The 12265-nt window shown below is 49.9% G+C and overlaps 1 protein-coding gene across 2 annotated transcripts in view; it reads right to left on the bottom strand.

The window, feature by feature from the left end:
- SNX8 (sorting nexin 8) overlaps positions 1–12265 on the bottom strand; it is a 947621-nt gene that overhangs the window by 446997 nt on the left and 488359 nt on the right. For both annotated transcript variants that reach the window (XM_069647618.1, XM_069647619.1), the window contains exon 4: positions 8846–8967. In XM_069647618.1, coding sequence (XP_069503719.1) covers positions 8846–8967 — 122 coding nt within the window. The remainder of the gene's footprint in view (positions 1–8845; positions 8968–12265) is intronic.

Genomic DNA, 12265 nt, shown 5'->3' with positions numbered 1-12265 from the left:
CGATCTTGTTGCACAGCTATAGAGAAGTCCCGATAGATGTGGACCTTATAGGATCAATGCCCAAGGTCACCTTTTTCACTTGGATCTCACAGAACGGCGTCCCTCTCTATAATTTTGAAGCCGGGTGAGAACTGGTCTTGGGGATGCCCCAGGCTTAGGCACCAACGATCCATGTGCTTATTCCACCATGTATTTGGGCAAGGGATTAAGACTGCCCAGGAGTTACATGGGGGTTATATCCAAGCATTATTCGATGTCGTCTTTAGCGTTTCCCTGCTGGTATTCTCATTATACAGATGTTACGGTGTGATCTTGATTGAAGCTAGTCACACTTTTTGAGTTATGTGGACTTGCTTAGAAAGTGTGATAACTCAGCCTTGAGGACAGACACCACCTTCTACTGCAATGCTCACCTGATGTCTTTGGGTGGGGGGGCATCTGGATACCCAGTAATGAATCCCAGATCTCTTCCTACTGAAATCACATACGGCACTCGGAATGGTGCACTGACAGGTTTTGGGTAATAGGGGTGGGGCTTTGAGGTCAAGATGGATGCACCAGGATGGCTGGTCGTCAGCGACATCCCCATGTGGTGCTATTGCATGCAAGTTATTCTCGACCAGTTACGTCAGTGGTGAAGGCCCAGTCCTGCTGCAGCTTGTAGTTAATTCTTCACATATGTTGCTGTTCCAAATTCTCTTACAGTTCTCGTCTTAATGTCGGTCTGGCAAAGTTCAGAGTTCGTGGTAGTTGGTATCTAATGTCTTTTTCTTTTCTTTCATAGGTGATGGCGATCACCTAGAAGTGCAAGGCCCAAACAGGGCGCAAGAGCTGAAGTTCTGGACCAAAGATAACAGAGGAGCTGAAACTCTAGGGGTTGCAGTGATCTTTAAATCTTACTCCCAAAAAGCGGTGCGCAGAAATGTAGAACTACGATTGCTTGTCTTCCTTCCTTTTATGCAGGATCCCTCAGAGTAGGGCAAGTATCGGGTGCAGAGCAAAGGCTCTTTTTTCAGAGTGAGCGTGCAGTGAGTGCTGCTGCTTCTTCACAAGTGGCAGTCCTGAATGCGAAGCACAAGCATGGGCCCGATTTGTGGTTTATATAGCTTTGGGTCAACTGCCCTTGTTGCATGGAGCAGGAGCAGTAAATAGAGTATGGACTCTGTGGTTTAGGAGGCAGCCATCTTGAAGGTCTGTTCTGGTCTCCAGGCGACCATGTTGGAAGGGTCTTGGTTCATGAGGGGGCTGGTGTAAGCGTCAATTATGCACCAATGTGTACCAGCCTCCCCTGTACTGTTGGGTACCCTGGACGCACCTGGTCAGTGATCATCACATCTACTAGCCCGATTCATGTCCCTGCCTCTGCCAGCCTCTTTTCAACCTTCTCAAACTGGGAGTTAACGGTGCCTGTAATATGATCCAGCTTGGTAATGACTGCAGTAATACCCTCCCGCATGCAAGTCATCATCTTCTGCACTGCGGATATTTTGTCTGGGGCCATATGCTGGTTTTCATCCGACACGGTTGCAGCTTTGGTTGTCGTCTTACCTAGTTTGCATTCTAATTTATGTCAAAAACCTTTTGTAGTTAGTTCAAAACAATTTTTGGGAAGAAGTCTTTCTCATAGCAAACATCTTCTGGAATTCCACACATATACACGGACAGATATAATTGAGTGTTCATGAAGATTTAGGAAGATCCATGATGGAGAACAGGATTCCAGATGTTTTCCGTATTAACTCGTATTAAAACCAAAGTGGCTGAGCAAACCCCAGAACAGAAAAGGACAGTTGCTACCATTAATTGACTTATCCACGCCCATTCAATAGGGATGAAGGTGCTCAGAGCCAATGTATGCCAAGGGCGTTGATATTGTTCCAAAGTGTGACTTGTGGTTGAACAGTTTTAATGTGTGCTTGGTGACGGGACTCTATTCTAGAGAGTGCGTCTGTGTATTCAGTTGAACAGTATTGTGAATTACCACATTGATGACAGATTACTCACCATTAAAGGAGATGAAGGGGATAGATTAAAGATCATTTACCCAAGTTTTTTCCGTCAAGTACTATTTCCTGAGGGGAAAAACAAAAGATTACCTCCATCCACTACCCATAGCCTTTGCAATAAAGAACCTTTGTTAAGGGATGAGTAATTATTGAGCAGTTTGACATGTTTTTTTTGTTGTTTATTTATAACTCAACACGCAGGAGGAAATACATTAACAGTACTTATAGCATCTCAAGACATAAGGCACAAAGCCCCCCCCTCCCTCTGCCCCTCCCCTTGATGTCCCTCTGTGAGCACTGTACCCGGGCCTAGACGACCTGGTCCAGTAGTGGCGACGGATCGTCCATAGAATGGAGGGCTCTCGCAATCAGGCGTGGCTTAAATGTCAGAGCCGGAAGGTTCTGGTCATAGTCCAGCACCGGAGCCCAAATGTCCATGAATCGGTGGAGCAGTCCTGCTTTAGCTGCCGTGACCTTATCAGCAGTCAGGATGTCCCAGAGTTTGATCCAGCAGAGGGTCATCAAGGGACCATTTGGCTGCCAGCAAGAACTAGGATACCAGGGCTGCTCTCCACCCCGATCTTGGGTATACGTCTGGTAGCGGGATCCCCAGAAGGACTTGCTCAGGTGTGAGTGGAATGGCCACCTGGGTGACGTCCTTTATAGTGGCTAGGCAATGAGTCCAGAAGTCCTTTACTCTGGGGCAGGTCCACCACATGTGAAAGTATGATCCTGAGAGGCCACAGAGACGCCAGCAGTGAGGGTCCAGGGCCCGTTGGAAGTGATTGAGGCGGAGGGGGGGGTAATACCACCGCAGGAGCAGTTTATGGGCGCACTCTCGGTTGGTGATGCAGCGGAATGCTGTGCGTGCTCTGGACCAAATGTCCACCCACGCGTGGTCTTCTATGGCGCACCCAAGGTCCGCCTCCCATTGAGACATATAGGAGGGCCTGGAACGAAAGGGGTCCTCTTGTAGCAGCTTATAGAGAGTTGAGATCTTTCCCCGGGCCGGCAGGTCGCTCACTGTTAGCTCTAGCGAAGTAAGGGTTCTTGTGGCCGCTGTCCGGGTCTGGGGGTGGGAGCCCCAGTGCCCGAGTTGGGCATAGGAGTATCTATCCGTCTCCGCTAGTTGGAATGCCGCTTTACAGCGTTCAAAGGTTAGGGGGGAGTCCCCATCGAAGAGTTGCTCCAGGGTTTCAAGGCCTCCCGCGACCCAATTCTTAAAGTTCCTTGGACAGGCTCCAGGGAGAACGCTGGGTTGAGGAAGATTGGAGAGAGTGCACTCAGGTCTCCAGGGACACCACAATGTCTGTGGGCCCACTCCCAAGCCTTTGACTGTTTTGTAGCGTCAGGACTGCTGGCCAGCTCTGGCATAGGGCAGTGGGGAGAAACAGGAGGAAGCGCAGGGGGAGAGGGAGGCAGGATTGCTCACTGTCCACCCATTTTGGCCGCCCTGTGTCAAGCCCCCATGCCTGAAGGTGGGCCAGCTGTGCTGCAATTTGGTATTTTCGGAGGTCGGGCACCCCCAATCCACCCAGTCTCGTGCTGGCACATCATCGATCTTCGCGGGATGCGTGCTTTCTTCCCCTTCCAGATGAAGGCGACCATCTTTCTTTGAAGCTGCTGTGGGTGGGGGGGGCGGAATTAGGGCTGCGAGGGAGGCGCAGGCGTAGAGGAAGCATGGGAGAAGGTTCATTTTACATGTCGTGATGCGGCCCAACAGGGAGATTTCTGCGATTGCCAGCGGGCCAAGTCCTTCTCCAATTCCTCGAAGAGCGGCGGAAAGTTAGCCTGATACACTTTTGTCGGGAGTGAGGGAATCTGGAGCCCCAGGTATGGGATCGAGTGAGTGCTCCATTGGAACGGGCCTTGTTCCTCTAGGGTCTCTCGTTCGGCTGGGGTCAGGCCCACTCTGAGCACCGCTGACTTTTGAAAATTAATGGCGAACCCAGGGCCGCCCTCATGGAGCTTTCAATGTTCGTGATGGTCAACAGGACGTCGTCTGCATAGAGGGCCACTTTATGTTGTTCGGAGCCGACCCTCGGGACACTGATCCGGGGGCTATTGCGAATCCGTAGGGTCAGCGGCTCCATGGCCAGAGCAAAGAGTAGCGGGGACAGTGGGCATCCCTGCCTCGTCCCGCATGTGAGGTGAATTGGATCCAATAGGCGGCCGTTGACCCTCAGCCTAGTCTTAGGGGCTTGGTAGTTCGCGAAGACAATTTTCCTGAAGGTCGGGCCAAGCTAAAGGCCTCCAGAGTGAGGCGTAGGTAATACCAGTCCACCTTATCAAAGGCCTTGGTTGCATCCACCGCCAGTAGGGCCAATTGCTGAGAGTCCCAGTTGGCGATCTCTATCAGGTTCAGTGCCCTGCGAATGTTACCCAGTCATAAACCCAGTCTGGTCTTGGTCCATGATGCTCGGAAGGATAAGTGCAAGGCGATTGGCCAGGATCTTCGAATATATATTTGCATCCAGATTCAGCAGAGAGACGGGTCTATACGAACTGATTTCTTGGGGATCCTTTCCAGGCTTAAGGATGAGGACTGTGATGGATTCCTGCATCGTTGGAGTGACCGTTCCAGAGGCCGCAAATGAGTTGAAGAGTCGAGCCAGGGGGGCCACCAGTTGGGGCCGGTAGAGTTTGTAGATTTCAGGCTTTTGATGGCAGCCTCCACTTCCTTGGTCGTAATAGGCACTTCAAGCTCTTCCCTGGCCGCCGAGGTCAGGCGCGGGAGTGCCGCCTCTTGGATGTACGCATGCTGCTCGGCCGGATCCCTCGGGGCTGCCGTTATTACTTTTGAGTGGTAGGCAGCCGCCAAGCTTAATTTCTCGTGGTCTGCATAGTGGATCGCCCCCCGCGGGTCGCGGAGGCTCAGGATGGAATTCCTGCTATTCTACCTGGTCAGCTTATTAACCAGCAATTTGTTGGCCTTATTGTTATGAACATAATACCACTGCTTGGTTCTAGTTAATAGGTTTGCAGTAGCCTCAGCGTAATGTGCTTCAAGCTTCTTCCTTGCCATTTGCAGGACCCAATAAGATTTTGGGGCCCAGCCCTTTCTTTTGTGAATAGCCTCAGCTTCACGGACCTCGGCTTCCAGGGCAGCATGGGTCGCCTGCCTTCTTTTGTGGACTGCGGCGCCTTGGGCGATCAGTTCCCCTCTGAGCACTGCCTTCATGGCATCCCAGGTGTTGGCCGGGGAAGTATCCTCATCCCGGTTTTCTGCGAAGAAGTTTATTGCCCAAGCGATTGAGTCTCTCACTGCCATGTCTCCCAGAATAGGATCATATAGACTCCACTGGCGGCGAGGCGGGGGATCCGGGTCATGAGACCGCAGGGTCAGGGTGACTGGTGCGTGGTCCGAGAGGATCCAGGGGCCAATCACCACATCTTCCGTGAAGGTCAGGATCTGGGGGCGGTCAGGAGTAGGTCGATCCTGGAGAAGGTGCGATGCACGTACAAGTAGAAAGTGAAATCTCTCTCGTCTGGGGACAATAGCCTCCAGGAGTCCACAATGTTCAGCTTGCGGAACAGATGGAGCAGGCCAGTGACCAACTTCGAATCTCTGGATGTAGGGGGGGTGGGATCTGTCCTTGAGGGGGGTCCGGGACCCCGTTGTAGTCCCCTCCCATGATGACTTGCCCCTCGATGAATGGGAGGAGGGAGTCTTCTAGGTCTTGGTAGAAGCCTTCCTGGTGTTCGTTCGGGGCATAGGCCGAGATGAGGGTGTAGAACTGGCCCAGGACAATGCATTTTATTGCGATAAAGTGACCCTCCTAACATCGTAGCAAGTCCAGGATCTGGGGTTTCAGGTCTTTCGTGAATAGAATAGCGGTGCTTCCCTTCTTAGTTCCATTGGAAGCAAAGAATTGTAGCGGAAAGAGTCTGCTTCGCAAATGAGAAGTCCGATGGGATTAGGTGCGTTTCTTGCAGGAAAGCGATTCAGGTCCCATCGTCCTGTAGCCTCTGCAGAATGGATTTCCTCTTCGGGGGCGGGGGGGAGGAGGAGAGGGAGTTCAAGCCCCTAACGTTCAAGGTGGTGAACTTGAGTTTCAGATGTGGCGGCTGGCTGCTGGGAGGGAGGAACTAGGGGGGGGGGTTAAATCAGCCTTGGCTGTGCGAGCTTAGCTATTTCAGATTCTCCTGTGGTTGAGGGTTTTAAGACTGGTCTCCAACGAAAGTTATGAGCGTTCAACAACTGCCTCCAATGGGAGGTCCAAACTGTGACCAAGGAGGCCGATTTTAAACTATCGGCGTGGCCCCTTGGTGGAGGGTATGGACCGCATAGGGTCCGCGGCGAGCTCGAGAGGCTCAAGTGGTTCCAGTGCTATGTGTCCTGTGCGGGCATCCACGCACGTCATTTGGGTTTGCAGCTTCTCTGCACCCTTGACCAAGGGGCCCGATTCGGCCTTGGGGAGCTGGAGTTCGGGGGGAGCTGGAGTTCGGGGCTGGGCTGGTTTGGCCCGGGAGGGATGGATCTGAGGTCCCGGGGGAGTCCGGACGGAGAATAGATGCTGCGTCATCGAGGTGGCTGATGGTGCGGGGAGTGCCTTTGTAGGAGAATTGTAGTGCCGTTGGCAATAGCCACCGGTAGCGAATCTGCTGGTCTCGAAGGAATAGCGAAACCGGGGGCGAAGCATCCTGCGTTTCTGGAGAGTCAGAGGGGAGAGTCCTGGAAGATCCTTAGTGGGACGTCCTGGAAGGAGAGCTCCTCCTTTGATCGGCCTATTGCTGCGATGGCCTCCTTAGAGGTGTTAAAATGGATCCTTGTTATTACGTCTGGAGGGGAGTCGGAATCCACTCCCCGGCGAGGACCCAACCTATGGGTCCGATCAAGTAGGAGTTGGGCCTCCTCCAGGTCCGGCAGGAGGGACTGGAAGAAAGTGCTTACATATCCGGGGAGCTCCTTATCAGAAACTGAGGTAGGTACCCCTCGGATGCGCAGGTTGTTGCGGCGGGAGCGGTTTTCCATGTCTTCCTGTCTGAACTAAAGAATTTCGGTCCTCTCTGTTACCATCTGGACGGAGCGTTGTAGAGCCGATAACAAGTTAGAGTGATCTGTGGCCAGGTCTTCGGCCTCCCCCATCCTCTGCTCTATGCTCCCGACCCTTTGGTCAGTTTGTGCCAGTTTAGCAGTGAGTTCTGTCTTGCAGGTTCTAAATTCTGACTTGATGTCCAACATGAAGGCCTGGAGGTCTTCCTTTGTTGCGAGTGTCCCCTTGTCGTCGCTCGCTTTCTGGGGTGTAAGTTTGGAGGAATCTGCTTTCTTTCCTTTATCCGCGGCCTGTAGCATGGTGGAAATGTCAGCCAATTTGGAGGACTTCAGCGCTTGGGACATGGCTTCAGGATTAGGGGCACCCTCTGGGGGTCCGGCCCCGAATCCACGTGGCGCAGGATCCAAAATGGCGAGAGCGATTGGGGGTGGAGTGGGCCGGAGCGCCCCAGGAGGTGGGAAGAATTCCAGGCCCTCAGGAAGCGGTCTGGGTCGCCGTAATAGCCATGGGGCTCCAGGCGGCCCTCTGCGACGGGGTCCAGGATGCGGCTGGCGGGTGCAGGTTTTCCCCGGCTGGCAAAGAGGGGAGGTGGGCCGGGGCGCCCCAGGAAAGCAGGGAAAGTGTCACACTCCGGGGAACAGCGTGGATTTGTAAGTGGGTCGGGGGGGGGGCAGATGTTGCAAGCCTCAGAAGGCTAGGCCACCCCCAGCTCCTCACCTCAGGCCTCCAGGGGACCGGCATGCAGATCACGCCAATGGCGGGCTCACCGAGGCATCGGGCGCGGTCCAATGGCAGGGCGCAGGCTAGGATCCTACGAGCTGCTCCAGAATGAAGTGGCAGGCAGGCGGGAGCAGGGACCATCAGCGCACCCCTAAAGGGTGCCAGGAAGGCTCCTGACCCCAGTGTCAGCCGCGCGTCGGGGAGGAGGAGTTGGCGGGGTGCAGAGGCGTGGGTTCAGAGATGCAGCCACCATCTTGGATGCGGCGCCGGCAGCCGGAGGAATGTTTCTTTCGCCGCGTTTATGGCGAACCCAGGGGCGATAAGCTCCCAGATTGCAGGCGATGGTGCTGGGGATGTTCCGCTGCCTCAATCTGACAGCGTTCATGGCGGGCATAGCAGGAACCGGGAGGAATCAGCTTTTAGCCGCGGACCCATGCAGAGGCCATCAATGGAGCTGCCTCATCGCTGGCGCTCCAGGCCGCGCCCTCGCAGTTTGACATGTTTAATGAATTGCTATGAAGGTGGTTAATTGTTTACAATAGATCATTGCAAGGGTTGACATTTCCATTGTCAAAAACCGAATGACATTACAAATGTCTTACCCAATTCATCTGAAAATGCTGTGAGACCAGTAATAATTATTAATATCTAGTATTTATACAGCATTTCATGTCATTTCATGCCAGATTCAAGTTTGTAAACACTGTAACAAAATAGTGTTAATAGTACCAAATTTAACAGCACTCAGTTTAATCACAGATGAAGAATTCAGTCAGGGATATTGTTATGCGGGCTGAATGTAGAAGTCTGGGGCAAGCGATTCATTTGCTAAGCTGTTGCACACTACTCAGAGCATGACTTGCACATGTTGCTGGCACCACCAAAGTTATTAAGATCCTGCATAAGATGCCTCATTTGAAAATAATTACTTTGTTCAATAGGATGAAAATACTCAAACGACGGGACAATGCAAACGGATGTCATTTACAGGAAGAACACAAATTGATAACTATAATTCTTGGTACAATTTTAGTAAATATACTAAGAATGCAGTTACAATTGTTTAAGACTGATCAATTTTTGTGGCAAATTCGGGGGTTGCAGAAGACACTACATACTCACAGAGCCGTTAAATGTAAGAAAGATCTTCAGAGCTGCATCCTCCCAGAAAAATGGATGACGAGCAACAAGATTAACAAAGCGTTTCAGTGCACGTCTCCGTGACTCTATGAACTCCCGGTCAGCTAAAGGTTGGGGAAGAAAAGGAAAATGTGTAGAATATCCCTCAAAACCAGTACCTTAGTTTCATTTGATAGCTAAAATTATTTATCAAAACCCTCCATTTCAAAAGAACATAGCATGCTCATCAGCTTTGAGTAATGTGGTTGAAACTTTGGTATTTACAAAACAGACCTAAATAGTTTACAGAACGACTTTAATTAACCTAGCAATATTATCCATTTCCTTAACTTATTGTTTCACAATTGAAAAACCCCCAACAAACGCCCCACAAGCAACTGATTCCCTTACCCCAAACATATTTACCCAACCCCTAAAAACATGACAATGTATCCTTGCCTGAAATCACCCATACAAAAACAAAGTTTTCTGCCATTTTCCTTTTTTTCAAATAAGGAAAAAGTATCAACTTAAGGCAGCTCTTTCACTGAATAAATTGAAAGGGGCTTGTTCTCAGTTTGTCATCAAAGTCAAGATTTGTAGAAAACTTAAGTTAAAGAAATGTCACTGTTTTTTCCTTAAGGTATCAAATTAACCAAAGAAAAAAAACGAATAAAAAATAGGTTTCCTTAGAAGGTTTACCTAGTGTCTCTATACAAATGTATCAAATTTAACTCCTTAGAACATTCACAAGTGTTTATTGGTATCTTTCTGGGCACACAAAGCATCTCTTCATGGTCCGACAAGTATCCTCCGGCCACTGCTTCCATTGTTGATTGGTTTAGTCGACTCATGTCCCCTCTGCAAGACCTATAGGGGTCTGGAGTTGCTGTAACTAGTCGCAACAGTTTGGACGGAAGGTAGAGCCAGAAAGGTTGAACAGCCCTAATTTCCAGAAATGTTTTTTTTTCTTTTTAGGCACCTATCACTTCCCCTCATCAAGCTCCTGGTCTATAACCTGCTCAGCACTTTCCTGTCTTCTGATCCTGGCCCTCGTCAATGCCACGCCACCTGTCAGTTCCTCTGACCACAGGCTCAATCCCATCAGATCCAGGGCTGTTACCCATACCCCTTGGCCTGCCTGTTACTTACTCTTTTGTTCCTTCCTATTCTGACTTGTCTTCGATGTTTCTCTACCTTCTTTGCTCTTTCTTGCAGATGCCCCACATGCCACCACCTTAGCTCCTCCATCTGTCACCCATCCATCATTCTCTTCCTTATGCCCACTGTTTTTCTTCTTTTACTACCACTCCTGTTGTAATCACCGTCACCTCTGGTTCTACCTCTTTTTGTAAACTGTAGTGGCCTAGCGCAGGGGTGTGGGGGGAGAGAAGAGGGAGAGGGAATGGGAGAGAGAGAGAGAGCGACTCTCTGTGTCAGAGAGTAGAAGCTGGTTACCTGCTCTCCTACTTACCTTCCTCCCTGTATCTGGCTCTGGAGTGGTTCCCGCTTACAGACTGATGATTCTTGCCACCCAAGATACTACATTTTTGCAATGAGTTATCTTTCAAAGAACCCATTTGAGGAAGGGGAGAGCAGTTGCTGCAAAAGAAGAAGCAGTGCAGTAGGCAGCTACAGAGATTGAAGAAGCTGTGGCAGTATAGAGCCCAGGAGAATCTTACAAAGCTGAAAGGTGGTGCTGTTCAATGTGCCATTGCTTGTGATATTATCTGCTCACCCTGAAAAGCAGCTGTCTTGGAGCTCAGAAAATAGCTCAACACAAGTCCTGCGGCCAGTGCAGCCACAGAGGTGCACACATGCTGTGTGTTGAGAATTATAAAGTTGCTGCTGATCCGAGCGCCGTTGCGCTCCCTGAGTGAGGATTGTGCGCATAGGCGTTGCTAGGTGGTGCTAAGGGGGCTATAGCCCCTGGTCTTTTGGTTGTAGCCCCAGATAGAATCTCAGGAGCTACAACCAAAAGGCTAGCTAGCCCCCAGTCCCGACAGTTCCGACATCAGGGTAGCCCCGGGCCTTTTCCAGACCTAGCAACACCCCTGATTGTGCGACTTGTGGTCTGTCCAAAAGGTATGCCAAATTGGATAAAATGGAAGCAGAGGCCCAGGGAGTACGTTTTGGGGCCTAGCCGAGGTCCTGGAGGCCGTTGGGCCGAGCACCCCCCCCCCCACGAGAGCCTCTGTGTTCAAGCCATGCCGTTGGGCTGGAACCATGGCTTGTCTTCATTGAATGCCGTGAAGATGGTTAGAGGAAAGGCCCTCTTTACGCATTTCAGTGTGATGCTATGTGCATACAGGAAGTTTTTTTCCGGCAAGTGGAACACCAGAGATTTCTTCAGACGGCGCTCCACACAGTATAAATGGACGGTTTTGGCACAGATAGGAGGACGTTTAATACTTAGTAATTAGTGTGGCGGCACCCTGACAATTTTGGGCACAATAACGAGTGAGGCTTCAAGGTCGCTTTACCGGCATAGAAACAATGAGACGCATGCAGCAGCGTTATAAAGGAAGACTTCCATGTATACTGCCGGCAGAAGTCTATTGTTGCAAGAGTTTTACGTGTTGAAATGGAAGAGAGCATTTGCAAGCGTTCTCGTAGCAGCAACGAAATCCATTTATCATGGGTTTCGAGTCAATGTAGCCGTGCATTCTTTGACTAGTGCATTGGCCCGATTAGAAACAGCGGTGTTTGTTTGCTACACTGGTTAATCAGCTTTGGTATATAATGGGATGAAAATGATGCAATCCTTTCTTACAAAGAATTTACAATAATGGTGCGTTTAATGAAGTGTCAGTGTTTCATTAGTGAATCTAGATTGGTGTAAATAAGTAGAAATGATGATGTATGCTGCTGGCCAAACTTTTACAGAAGTGGTCTGACCCACCACACGTAGAACAATTTCACCATCCCGTTACAGGTGCAAATATCTATTAGATCTAGACCAGTTTCTACATTAATTTCTAATTGTTTTCAGTTATCTCAAAAACACATCTACTGCCAGATGGTTAAATTTTAAAGCATGCACTGCTCTTCTCAGTTTTATTTTCCTTTCCCAGGTTCTGTCATCAAATATGTTTGAACTGGCATGTTGGTTTTTTTCCCACTATTTCAGGAGGAATTAGATCCCATAAAAAGTTTACAAAATGATTTGCACTACAGAATGCTGCCAATTCATTATTGCTCCTTATGCAACTTATTAATAAGGTCACATCGCATCTCCCATATTTCTCAGCTCTATTTCCCCATTATTTATTTCAAATTGCTCCCTAAAGTATTCTTCACACTTTACAATTTGGAGGGAAAACGTCCCTTCCAGCATTTCATGATCACTTGAGTCCCCTTGTTCAACATGGAAATGGCTATTTGTCTCAAACAAGTCCTTGGACAAGAAGAGTTCATCAATAG

The sequence above is a fragment of the Ambystoma mexicanum genome, chromosome 2q, assembly GCF_040938575.1.
Source record: "Ambystoma mexicanum isolate Mex_15411 chromosome 2q, UKY_AmexF1_1, whole genome shotgun sequence".
NCBI lineage: Eukaryota > Metazoa > Chordata > Amphibia > Caudata > Ambystomatidae > Ambystoma > Ambystoma mexicanum.
This window is presented reverse-complemented; position numbering and strand designations above follow the sequence as displayed.